Raw genomic sequence first — 12,905 nt, 5'->3', positions numbered from 1 at the left:
CTTGACAGATCACAGAGCTGTTGGATGTTTCAATGGAGCTGGGATGCTTCTTAGCCGGAGCTCTGATCTCTTCTCAGGGTCACATGGTTACTGAGGAGATTATGTGCTGTATTGAACCAATACGTGACTTTCTTGCCATCATTTTCTTTGCATCTATAGGTAACTTCCAAGAAAACTTACGTTAAAATATTTAATAATATCTATAATATTAAATAATGTCATCTCTATAATATATAAAATATATACAATATATAAATATATAATATAAAATATATAAAATATAACATATATAAGACATAAAAACATAGCTTACAAATGGGAGAGAGGAGAAAAAATGGTGTCTACAATGTGAGGGGAGGAGATAGATTTTTCTTTTGTTGAAATACTAAACTGCTAACTGACCACAATATTGGTTTGCCTTTGTTACTACTTTTAAATCTAACATCCAGTTTCAGAAGCCATTTCCATGTTGTACTCTTAAGTCATATTTTAATGTCAGTTTTTCATTGTTAATTCTGAATTAATACTATTTAAAATATGTAATTGAAAATTTTAAGGGAAGAAGGTCTTGGTTTGGTTGTTGGTTTTTTTGAATGTTCTTCTGTCTTCCCAGCAGCTATATTTGTAATTTATACTAAAATTGTATTACTATTTTGAGTCAATTGGTAGAGTAGTTTTCAGGTTCTTGTGGCTTGGTTTCCTCTAGAAGCAGGATATGATAATGGAAACAAATCTTTTTTACAGCTTCTCATTCCTTTAGTTAGGAAGATGTGACCTGTGTTCTCAATACAGGCAAAAATAATTGAACAAGATGTATCTCAGAGACTACCTGAGAGCCAACTGAAATGCAGCACTGGTGCCTAAAACCAGGAGAGTAACTCATTGTGCTTGTTACCCAAAACAGGTTAACTCTTGAGAATATTTGCAGTCAATCAGTAGCTTCATTTTGAACTGCTACATTCCTAGCTGTCCGTACATGCCCCAGTACGCTTTCTCTAAAGGAAACTGAAGTGCTCAAGTATGGTGAATGAGGAGGCAGGTCCTGTGAAAAGCACTTCCATCTCCCTGTGGATTATATACCAGATGCATGTCCTCTGTTGGGGGCACTGCATGCTCTAAGATAGGGGGTTTGGATGTGGCCCACTGCACAAATCCAACCTCCTTCAACCCATGCTTACTCAGAACTTCATGGGGTTTGGGTTTAGTTTAGTTTTTTTTTTTTCAAGACCACCCTTGGGTTTTCTTCTGGTTTTATTTTAAGTTCTCTATTGTTCTTTTTCTCTCCTTGTATTTATTCAGATTACAGTTAAGTCCCATCATTGGCATAATTTTAACGCAGTTCCTTATATAGCTGTTTGATAAGCACTGTTTCATAACAGAAACTGAAGCTGTTGGTGTCTAGCAAAATAAAAAGGAAATAGTTATGCTTGCCAGTCTTGATGTTCTTGGGTTTTTTTGGTTTTGTTTTTACAAAACCCCATGAAAATAGCTTCTGATGATCAGTCAGATTACTTAGTAATAGATATGTTTATTTTAATAACTTTTTTTTAATAATGGGAGGAAAGTGATGAGCTTTGGTAAAACTTGGGCCCATATAACTGCCAAGGTTGGATGAGTAATTGCTAAATGCTCACAAATGTAAGTTGTTCATGTGTTTCACTGAAGATGATGGTAAGTAGATAATGTTCTCAAGGATACAAAGCATGACAATTAATTATAAGCCCAAGTTAATTTTACAAGGAAAAAAATACTGTCCTACACTCTTGTGGCTGCATAAATTAGGGCTAGATATAAGACTTTGTTAGAGTACAAAAAATAGCAAGACCTCCGTTGGTATGCTAGCAGCACTCCATATAGCCTACATTGTACTCTAAGAAAATTATTTAGTTATTCTGTTACAGAATTAAAAAACCTTTTGAACCGTTGTTACCATTTTAACTACAAGAAGGGAAAGAAAAGAAAATTGCCTAACAAGTTTCTATGATTTTACAGAAAATGGGTGTTAATCCTGCCTCAGAAGAAAATCAGCTGAAAAAATTAGAAAAGTGAGCAATGTTATAGGCTTCTGACAAAATGTGTCAATGCTTCCTTGTTAAAAAAATCAACCAAACAAAAAAAGAAAACCCAAAACCCTAAAAAACCTCCAAACAAAATCCCCTTTCACCCCCCCAAAAAAAATTAGCCTGCCCTTTCTCCTTTACTTTCAGTTACTTTTAAATTTTGTCTGAACAGGAAATTCTGTGGAGTGGCAAGGAAGCTAGGTTCTAAAAGGAGCGATGTGATGTTGCAAAGAAAACCCGAGTAGAATAAAAAGTATTCCTTAAACTTTTTTGTTACTGGATTTCTTTTTAAGGACTTCTTGCTTGCTCTGTACTTATATAGGCACCCATGCAAATGATATGTATCTATAAAGATGTAGAGATTTACTGTATGAAATTATGTAAAGGTCACAGGGAAAAGTTCTTCAACAAACCTAAAGAGAAGGTTTGTTGCTATATGCAGCAAGCATCCTGTTATAGAGTGGAAACACTTGAGATCCTGAGGTAGGGTGGTACACCACTGCAGTAATACAATTTTTGGTCCTTTTAGAATAAAGACACAAATAAAAAATTTTAACTTAATTGAAAAACGACTGTAAATGTGTTATTTGGAAAAGGTCATTCCTGTTTTGCTTGTCTTAAATGCCTGTTTTCTGCTCTCACTACAGAAATCTTTTTGGTGCCTAAAAGGTGAGATGAACAGTACTTGTTCAGGTAGTACCTATAACAGTGGACCTGCCCTTAGCTTGACCTGTGTAATGGCACTGCTCTCAAATTTGCGCTTGGGGCATTTGTGGGAATAACACACCTTTGCAGTTAGGCATTAACAACTGCACTTGGAGTTACTCTCTATCTGTATATTCATTTAGGCCTCTGTGTGTTCTTCAAGGTTTCTGGCTCTCTAACCTCTGCTGAGCTTAGAAAGTTCCTATTCATCTCTGTCCTCATTGATAGTTTTGAGAGTATATTTGGACCAATCCCTTAGAGCCACATCTTGAGAACTTTCTAACTCATTTCTGTTTTGGTACCTAGTGCTCAGATCTTTCCCCCTACATGATTTGATTTTGTTTTGATAGCTTTTTAGAAAAGTAGAGTGTTTGACTTTTCTAAAAAAGCTACAACGTCCCGGTTTTTTGTTAGTCTACAAAGCATATGGGCTTTGAAATTGGGCAGCAGGACCCTCTCTGCCACTGATGAGGAGGCAGATTACTTCCAGTGGCTGACAGAAGTTGTGCATTCCCAATGTGCTGTGCAGATGCACTCACTCGCCAGGCTCCATGTTTCCCTTCTGGGTAAATCTTGTGCTCAGTGTTGGACCTTGAATGAAAGATGCTGAAAACCCTTTAACAGTATGTTTTTTTTCTTCAGAAGACAGGTGTTGCTGCCACTGTCAGCACCATCACTGTCCCGAACAGATATGCACACAAGTATTCTCTGATAAGCCTCTTAACATTTCTGTTGAATTTGAGAAAAATCAAAAGAAGATCCCAACTGGAATTCATTAGGTGGCATGCATTGCCTTTCCTTATCCATCCAGCTCTACTGCTTTGTTTTCCTGCATGGAACACAATGAAACTTGGAGGTTTCAGGCTCTCAGAACTGACTTTAGAATGAAAAGGACTTTCCCTTTTGCAGAAAGATGAAGAATGTTGGCTTTCCCCTCTGCTACTTAGTGATATAGCCAGGGCTGCAGCGTTTATTGCATTTGCTAGCTATGATCTTATGTTCATTAAGACTTCTAGTCGATACAGCATCCCAATGCACAGCTAACATGATTTTTCTGAGTGATGTCCTGTCTTGAGGATGTGTCAGAATTAATTCTACTGGCTCCAGTTTGACCCACAGAGTTCTGGTTTTTGTAATAATGTTTGCCATCAAGGATCTCCAAGATTCCTTTTCTTTATGTTGGATCTACCAGGATGTGGTCAAGACATTTGGATGTTCACATGCTGTTTGGCAGCCATCCAGCAGATTGGTAGAATCTGTCTAATCAGAGAAGGAGGGAGTTTACTTGTTAAGGAAAAAAGTACTTATAAAAAGGATGTGTAAAATCTTGCCTGTAATTGTCCACAGAAGAACACATACCAAGTTACATGAGTGAACTGTGCTTTTTGGCCTGCCACTGATGCAAGACCACCCCTAGGCCTCTGTTCCAGCTCTTTCAGAACACTGCTTAGAATTAAAGTCTGGACGCTTATGGTCAGCTCTGTAAACGTGTACCTAAGTGTTATCCTAGCTATTGACTGCTGGCCAATATGCCATGTGCTACCTGATAACACTGCTGAAGTTTTTGAATTATTTGAAGCATTTCTTTCATTTTAGAGAGTGGGTCCAAAGTGCCTCTTGAACCTTAGTCACAAAATCTGGTCAAAACCATTGCAGTAAATGCTAATACTCATGCACCTTCTGCCTGTGAAGTTAGTCTTTCTGTTGACATTTGTGTTGTCGGAAAGGCTTCACGTGCTCGTGCAGGAGTCTTGTGAGTTCTGGCCTTATCCTAGGTTTTCATCTGGGACTGGGGCAAAGGTCTGTAATGACCATAAAAATCTCCTATGATGGGATCTATTTCCTACAAAAAGAAAATATGTCTATTTGATTTGTCTGCTCAGAATAGTGTATGCAACAGGTTTAGGCTTGCTTCACCTCACAGACACTTACCTCCACAAGGTTGGTATAGAAATCTGCTGTAGTTTGTGCCTCAGGTCTTTGGGATATGGCAATAATCTCCATGTTGGGCAGCAGTTCAAATGGACTTCAGCCTGCTCCAGAAGTGAACAGGTAGTTCCATCAGGAGTGATGAGAGCACTAGGTTATATTTATAGCCTCCCTCAGAAACCTTCAGTTCTAGATGTGTCAGAGTTGGCCCTCTTATCAAACATGCCATTGCTTTGGGCTGTATTTCTCTAATTGCTTTTCATGTATTTTCTGAGGTCGGCCTAAAGGTGAATGAGCACTGTGCATGTGATACACAGTGAAAACAGAGAAACTACTTGCCCCTCCTTGTGCATCTGTGCATACATGCAGATTTTTTTTTTTTGGTGTGGTGTTCATCTCTTATTTTGCCATTGCTCCTCTTACTTTTATAGTCTTTTGCATTTGCGCTTCAGTAGTTGGAAGAAAATTAAGAAATAAAACAGGGTGTGTAAATGCTGACTGGGTGGTACTCGTATAAATATCTCTGATGTACTTGAAGAATATTTCCATCCACAATGGAATGAGCGTATGGACAAAACATTGTGAAGTTACTATAAGTAACTGTCTTGCACAGTCTGCAAGAGATGACAACTCTTGGTTCTCTATAGTTCTGGCTCTGCACCGCTACAGGGCAGAGAAAATTAGTGAAACCTTGTCTTGCATTAAAATAAGAAGTTACAGCATTGATTTACGTGCCTTTTGCTTTAGAAAGCTAAATTTTTGTCCTTCACCAGAAATAATTGGGTTGGAGAACTGCCAACTCTTATGGATTTATCAGGAACACCACCACTATTTTGCTTTTTGCTTTTAGGAGCTTTTATGAAAAAGGAATGAGCTTCCAAAGATGCACAGTTATGTTTGCCTGCAAAACTTCCTCATACTCTCTGAGTAAAAAATGGATTTAGTCAGCTGTGAGTAAGATTATTGCTCAGTGACTCTAGGACTTCTCCAACAAATACTTCTTTTTTGGTTTTGTTGTTTAATATTAGCAAGATTTAAATTTCTGTGTTCTTTGTGGTTCTTGTTATCTTGCTTCATATAATTACCAAATAAAAATTAAAAAAACGGGCAGAAACCCTCAAAAAGACACCCCACCCCCACAGAAAAACACAACAACATCAGAACAACAGGTTTGTATGTAATTCCTTAATTGTTAAACCATGCTCAGGGGTTTATGGCTTTACCTGATTTCAGCGTAAGTGTCTTTTCCAGTTCAGGTGACTTTTAGTGTTTGGAAGTGAGGGTCATGTAATCAAAAATAGTTTCAATTTCTGTTGTATACCTATAGTCTATGCAAATACTGAATATCATGTTCCTCCCACAGTAATAGTCTGTTACCATACCATACAAAAAGGGTAAATGACTAGAAAAACATTACAATGACTGTGCAGAACAATGGAATTGTTTTCCTGAAGGATTTTTATAGCCTTCATTAGAGGTGAGTTTCATTTCAGATTCTGTATTGTTGACTGGTGTGGAAGGCAGAAAACTCTATAAATGAAAGTGCTTGTGCATCACTCATATACAACTTAAATCAATGGGGAATATGGCTTGTGCTAAACCCCTCCAGAGGAAAAATGGCTGGATAATGCAGGAAATGCTTTTATGATCAAGTAGGTAGTTAGGGATTTAGTGATCAAGTAGTTGGTAGATATGTTAAGGCTTTCTGTTTGGTTAGTTTTGAGAATACAGTCTTGCAATTCCATATATTATTAAACCCAGAAAATTACCATCATAAGATATTGGCCTCAAACTTTGAAATATTGTTTTCTTTCCTTCTAGGACTTCATGTTTTCCCCACATTTGTAATATATGAACTCACAGTTTTGCTATTCCTTACATTGTCTGTGGTCATAATGAAGGTAATTTCTTTTACTCTTTTTTTAAATCTTTTTAATCTTTAATAATCTGAATAATCTTTGTGCTTCATGCCCTAAAGAAAATTCTATGCAAGAACCGAAAATCTGATATAACAGAGTATTACTGTAAATCTGTATTTGGAGGAATCTTACTGATTAGAATACAGTTTGATACAATATTCTTAGGGTATTAAAAAAAAAGTACTGTAATGTTAAAAGTAAGTTACACATGGTGAAGTATCTGTTTATCTAGCTGGGAATTTGTGACAGTTATCAAGTGTTTTTATTATAGTAAACACAATACTACTTTTTACTGTTCAGTGTACATTTGTCTCTTTTGACATTAATACAGAAGACACACTTAGAAGTCCATTATTTTATGTTATGTCCAAAATTACTGTATTTGATGCTATATATCTTACAAAGTTGGTACTATTTTATTTATTGCATTTTTTTTTATTTAAACAAACAAAACAAAACAAACCCACAAGAACCTCAAAAAACCTGTTTTTAAAGTTTGTCTTGGCAGTGCTTGTCCTTTCTCTGATTCTTCCAAAGACCAGCCAGTATATCAAGTGGATTGTCTCAGCAGGACTGGCACAAGTCAGTGAATTCTCTTTTGTTCTGGGAAGTAGAGCACGCAGAGCAGGGATCATATCTCGGGAGGTAAGGTGTTCTATACTTATGAACTTCATTTTTTGCACCTGAATAACTTAAACTGTAATACAAAATCCCAGTATTTGAAATACCAATAGACTCCAATTTTGTAGCATCTCTCAATTGTTAACAAATAGAAGCAGCCTGTACAAGTGGATACTTGTATGTCCCTGACAGGTTTCTTAGTGCTGTTTTTATGTGTTTCATATTGTACTTCAATATTTTAAATAGCTTAGTTATAAATGCTTTACCTTAACTGCTCTCACTTACAACTTCTTTATTACCTAAGCAGTGAGTTGGAGATAGCATCTGAGTCACTAAGACAGCTTTGCTTTTAAAATCTTGATACAGAACAAGGTATAGGATATGTATAGAGTATAGGATTTGAAGAAGGAAATACCAGCAAATAAGAACTAGAGAGCAGATATCGTGATGTGGAAATGGCTGTAAGCAATAAACTTGTAATTAGTTTTTCTTGCAAAGCTTATTCATTTTAGATCCTCTACAGAAGAAACAACCAATGTTTTCAGTAGTCATTAAAAGAATCCCCAGGAAAGAAGCCTTAACCTTAGTTTTATATTGAAGCTGTGAGAATGTTATTTCGTTTTGAAGATGAAGTCTGCTTTGTGAAATTAAGTAAATTATGGCTACAGAGATACAACAAGTGACCTCACTTTCTAGTGCTGGCTGCTTTGTTCTCTGTGCTCCTGCTTACAAAAAATACTCTGCTAGTGCTCAGAGCTTTTCATTGTGTGAGCAAGTGGGCTGTATAATGCTGGAACCAATTCCAAATAAAGCATGTGTGAAAAACACAATGCTGTTCACTTGTAGGTAAAGGTGATTCGTTTTCATGTTCACTCCTGCATGTGATTAGGAGTTACAAATATTGCATGTTTGCATAGAGTTTCAAGATCTCTGTACGTGATCACGGAACCAGTTTAGGGGCCACCCACTGAGTTTGAGGGCTTTTAGGCTTTCATTTTTTTTCTGCTCTCACATGATTATCTACTGTATAGGTTTATATAGCTCTGAAATTTCCTGAAGTCATTCTTCTGCTTGGGACCTCAAAACTTACTTCTGCCGCTGTGTTCCTGCCACTGTGTTCTGAATGAACAGACTATGTAGTTAAGACATTCAGACTATGTAGTTAAGATCTTTTTTTTCAGAAGATGTGCAGTATGAGTTAAAGGGATGTTTGTTTGCTCTTTTCAGTGTAGAATAGTAGTGAACTTTGCCATTATATCATTAAGCCAGAATAGTTTGGAGGGGTGGTGGGGGTTCTTTTGTTCTGTTTTAAATAAAGTGATATTTGGCCTTCAACTTCTTGGCAAATACTGAGCTTTCAAAATTCATCTCTTAACTAAATATATGAACAATTGTTTTTCTATAAGCTCATAATGGTGTTTTTGTAATTGTATTTTCAAACCAGGTAAATGAGTAATTAAGATGATTTGAGCATGCTTTTGTTTGCCTTCGTAGCAATACACAAAGTTCCTTATGAACACAGGTGAAGTCTCTTAAAAATACTGTCCAGAAGAGTGTGGTCTCCTCAAACTTCTAGTCCCTTCTTAGTACTGTCATGTAACCAAGAGACATAATGGCTTTTATTTGCCTTTTGCAGGTCTATCTGCTTATTCTGAGTGTAACTACTCTAAGCCTTCTACTTGCCCCTGCCCTGTGGAGAGCTGCGATTATGAAATGTGTTCCGAGACCTGAAAGACGCTCAAGTACTTGATTAGGATTTGCACATATAGAAGAATATGTCTTCTTGCAAGGAATATCTTCATTGCTCATTGTATTTCTATGCAGTTGGAAAACAAGACATTTTGAGTAGTCAGTCCTCTTAGCAAGCACTTGGTCATAAGCCTTATACTGATCTAATACAAAACAAAATTCAACACTAAAAAATATTTGTCATTTGAATTGCACACCTTTTACAAAATTTATTTCTCTCTGACAGATTGAAATCTGCCAGAATATTTGTTTCCAATCCAGTCTATTATTCAGATCATAAATTATTTTTTTAAAATATAGCATCATGCAAACTGTGTTGATTATTTTTTGCCTGAATGTGCCTTTTAATTTTCATCCTATTAATGCTGGTTCATCACCAGATTTTGTTTAAAAAGAAAAAAAATATATATATTATGGTGCCTATGGTATCTTCTTTTATTAAATGACTTGAGTCATTTTCATGTTTAGGAGTTTAATATAGCAGCATAAAATTAATTACAAAACAAATTTCTAATGGTGAGTAAAAGAGTAGTCATCTACGTAAAGAAAAGGTTTAACTGTTTAGCGTCAGTTCCAAGCAGTCAATTACATATTCCAGATGATGCAGCCAGTACTGTATGATACTTTATTCCAAAATGCAGCACATAATGTATTTTCTTACAGTGGTAAATTTTGTGTTAGCTCTTGTATTTATTTATATACTTGAACTAAAAGTTGACAGTAAGAAAGGGCATAACTTACGTTTGCAGACTGACAGTTGTCACTCATTCTTGTTGCTAACTGCTGTTAAGTAATGATTTACAGGTTTTTTTCCTTTGTTTTTCAAAAATTAATGTAGTAAAAACTGGGAAGTCTAATTTTAAGCAGATGTGAAAAATCTCACTTCTGTAACTTTGCAGGTTGGATGTTATTTGACACTATACTAGATTTGAAATTATTTTAAGTAAATTAATTTGCAGAAAACTAGAAATGGAAGGCTGACTGTGTATTTGCAACTCCACAACTTTATAAGTTGCATTTACATTGAATAAATTCTTAGTCTTTTTAAAATATCATGATATTTTAGAAAACAGTGTGATCTTAATCAATGTGATCTTAAATGTGTTTTTCTTTAAAATGTTTTATGTAGTGAGACAAACCCTGTAAAAGCCCATTCTTTAAGTGTCATAGAGAGAGCTTACTCATAAGCTATAGTATACTCGGACAGAGCATTTAAGAATCATCTTGAGGTTTATCTGCTAAAACCAATACTATTTAAGATACATTAACACTTCAGGTCAGTATTGTCGTGTCATCTGAAGTAACTTTGATACCCACAAAATGATTAGAAAAATGCATGTTAGGTAGGTTTAAATTGTCAATTAAAATGAAAACTGTCCTCCAAGTAGCAAGACAAAGCTTTAGATGGATTTGTGTGCTCTACACCTCTTTCGTCTACCCCATAGCAGCCTCAGTTTCCTCCTATGTTTTCTTTGACATCTGCTGGACTTGACAAAATGCGGGTGGGACTAGACTGGAGCATGTACAAACTAGTAGGACAGGGTAGAGTTCATCATATTTGAGTTCTTCCTCACTGGACTTGGAGCTTTCTCTTCAGGCACTTTCTGTGGTGACCAGTGACAGGACCTGAGGGAATGGCCTGAAATGGTGTCAAGGGAGGTTTAGGTTGGATATTAGAAGAAGGTTCTTCACCCAGAGGGTGGTTGGGCACTGGAACAGGTTCCCCAGGGAAGTGGTCACAGCACCAAGCCTGACAGAGTTCAAGAAGCGTTTGGATGATACTCTCAGGCACATGGGGTGACTCTTGGGCATGCAAGGCCAGGAGTTGGACTCCATGATCCTTGTGGGTCCCTTCCAACTTGGCATATTCTGTGATATTTGTGGTTTATCCCATATAGAGCAAGTGGCTTCCATTCTTCAGTAGGAAGGCATCTCATGGGAGTGTGAGGTGGGTTCTTGCAGCTGTGACTGATGTGGGTCTAGGATGGCTCAAGGAATGCAGTCATGGTGGCCTAGTCCATGGGGCTATGTAGCCTTTCGAAAACCATAAGAATTCATATTTCCTCTAATTTTCAAATATGAGGAGAAAGCATCCTCACAATGCCTTGTAGTTCACTTGTTTTATGGTTGGACATCCTCAACTTTGTGGGAAGAGGTGTGGAGGGTGCCTGGCATGACAGAATAGTGCTGTATGGTGATGCTTGATGGAGGGGGGGTGAGAAGCCTAGTATGGTCTTGCTGCCTGTTGGAATGAATCCAGGAACAATCTAACCACAAAAGCACTCATGGGATTTGTCTAGGGAAGGAATCCGTAGTTCTGCTCTGTAACCAATCATGGCAGTGTTCCAGCATGTGGTTAGTGCCAAAGGGGGAGGAAATGGGATCCCCGAGTGACAGGAGGCAAAGCTACCCTAAGAGCATTACTACTTTGTGGGAAACACAATAGCTTGTAAGGAGCAGCAAGTACCAGACATCCACTGTTGATGACAATGAGGGAGCCAACAAAACTAGTGAAGAAGGAAGAGCAGCAAGATGTCCTAAGGGCTGGGAGATGTGGCCCACCCCACCCCAAAGGAAACAAAAGGCCAAAGGGAAAGGTATACCTCTACCAGCTTTACCTGGTAGCCCAGGAGGTGTGCTCCTTGGGTTTTCCCCCTGCCTCTGTTGAGGAACTACCACTGCTGGGTGGGACTTACAATTTAAGGATAGTGGAGACTAGGAAAATGTCCTGATTGCTGGAGGAAACTAACTGGACAATGGTGTGACCAGAGTGGCTTAAGGACAACTGATCCTGCCTTCTGGGACAAAACCTAGATCCGGGAGTGGTAACACTTTCAAAATTATGGTACCCAGCAGTATTTTTTATTTCCTAAAATAGATCAGAAATTTGAGAATTGGGAGATGCTACATCCCAAGGAGGCCAGATGCTGACAAACTTGTCAGCTGGTACTAGGTCTTTAATTAAGAGCTTGCACAGATCACTCTGTTCAGATTGCATAGCTTCCAGTTCTGAGGCATGAAGGTCAAAATATGTTCATGTGCGTGTCCTCTGGCATCTGTTGTACGTCTAGTCTGTGGACTAGATGACCTCTTGAAATAATTCCCTTGTGTCTGTCATGCAGTTCTGTCATACTGATGCTGTTTAAAGTTATGATTTGTTCTCCTCTTCAGGCATACTTGAAAGGGGGAGGCAGCCCATTAGAAAACAGTTGTGAACTGGAATAGCCTTCCACACTACAAACACAAAAAAACTCCTAAAGCTCCAAAATGCCTGAGAAGAGTGTGCTCAGAGATAAGAGAAATGCTGAAGGTTTTTCCACTGGCAAAAATACTTCAAATTAGTTGTGAACAACCCCCTGTTAAAGAAAAAAGCACTACCTAGGAGTTGGGCATGCTTGGGCATTTAGTAACGTATCAAAATAAATGCTAGCAAACCAGGACAACACCCACCCTCCCTTGTTTATGCTTGTGCAGTTGTCTTTCAAGTTTTTTCCTACAAGAATTAATGTAAAAAAGGGGGAGGGGGGTTGGAACTGGAGATATATAAAAACTTTAAATCCACTGGCACAGTATATATGACCTGGGGGGTGGAGAGCAGAGCTGTCAACTGGAGATGTCTTTTAGGAAGCATTTTTTTCTGCAGCTGGCTTAGGGTGCTTCATGGCTTTTTGTGTGTGAAAATTCTTGTTGCTTTCTGAAAAGTTATAAACAGTTACAAGCACATTTTCATTATCACCTTCTTTCTTTGGTGTCCACTGCTGTCAAGCTTAGTCAAGAGGAATGAAGAAATGGGGTAATAATGAACCTTATGGCAGCAAGTGGATGGTATTGATAATGAAAACCTTCAAAGATTGGTATTTATCAAGAAAATGAAGGTAATGTTTCATTACTATTGTAAAACACAACTATTCAATGTCTTTTA

General features: G+C 37.6%; 1 protein-coding gene across 1 annotated transcript in view; it reads left to right on the top strand.

The window, feature by feature from the left end:
• TMCO3 (transmembrane and coiled-coil domains 3) overlaps window positions 1-10,033 on the top strand; it is a 33,951-nt gene extending 23,918 nt beyond the window's left edge. Inside the window, exons 10-13 of the mRNA XM_027675031.1 lie at window positions 9-159; window positions 6,516-6,595; window positions 7,109-7,258; window positions 8,871-10,033. Coding sequence (XP_027530832.1) covers window positions 9-159; window positions 6,516-6,595; window positions 7,109-7,258; window positions 8,871-8,984 — 495 coding nt within the window. The 3' untranslated portion in view covers window positions 8,985-10,033. The remainder of the gene's footprint in view (window positions 1-8; window positions 160-6,515; window positions 6,596-7,108; window positions 7,259-8,870) is intronic.
• Window positions 10,034-12,905: the final 2,872 nt, after the last annotated feature.

This window comes from Neopelma chrysocephalum, unplaced genomic scaffold, assembly GCF_003984885.1.
Source record: "Neopelma chrysocephalum unplaced genomic scaffold, ASM398488v2 Primary Assembly neopelma1_25, whole genome shotgun sequence".
Taxonomy (NCBI): Eukaryota; Metazoa; Chordata; class Aves; order Passeriformes; family Pipridae; genus Neopelma; species Neopelma chrysocephalum.
This window is presented reverse-complemented; position numbering and strand designations above follow the sequence as displayed.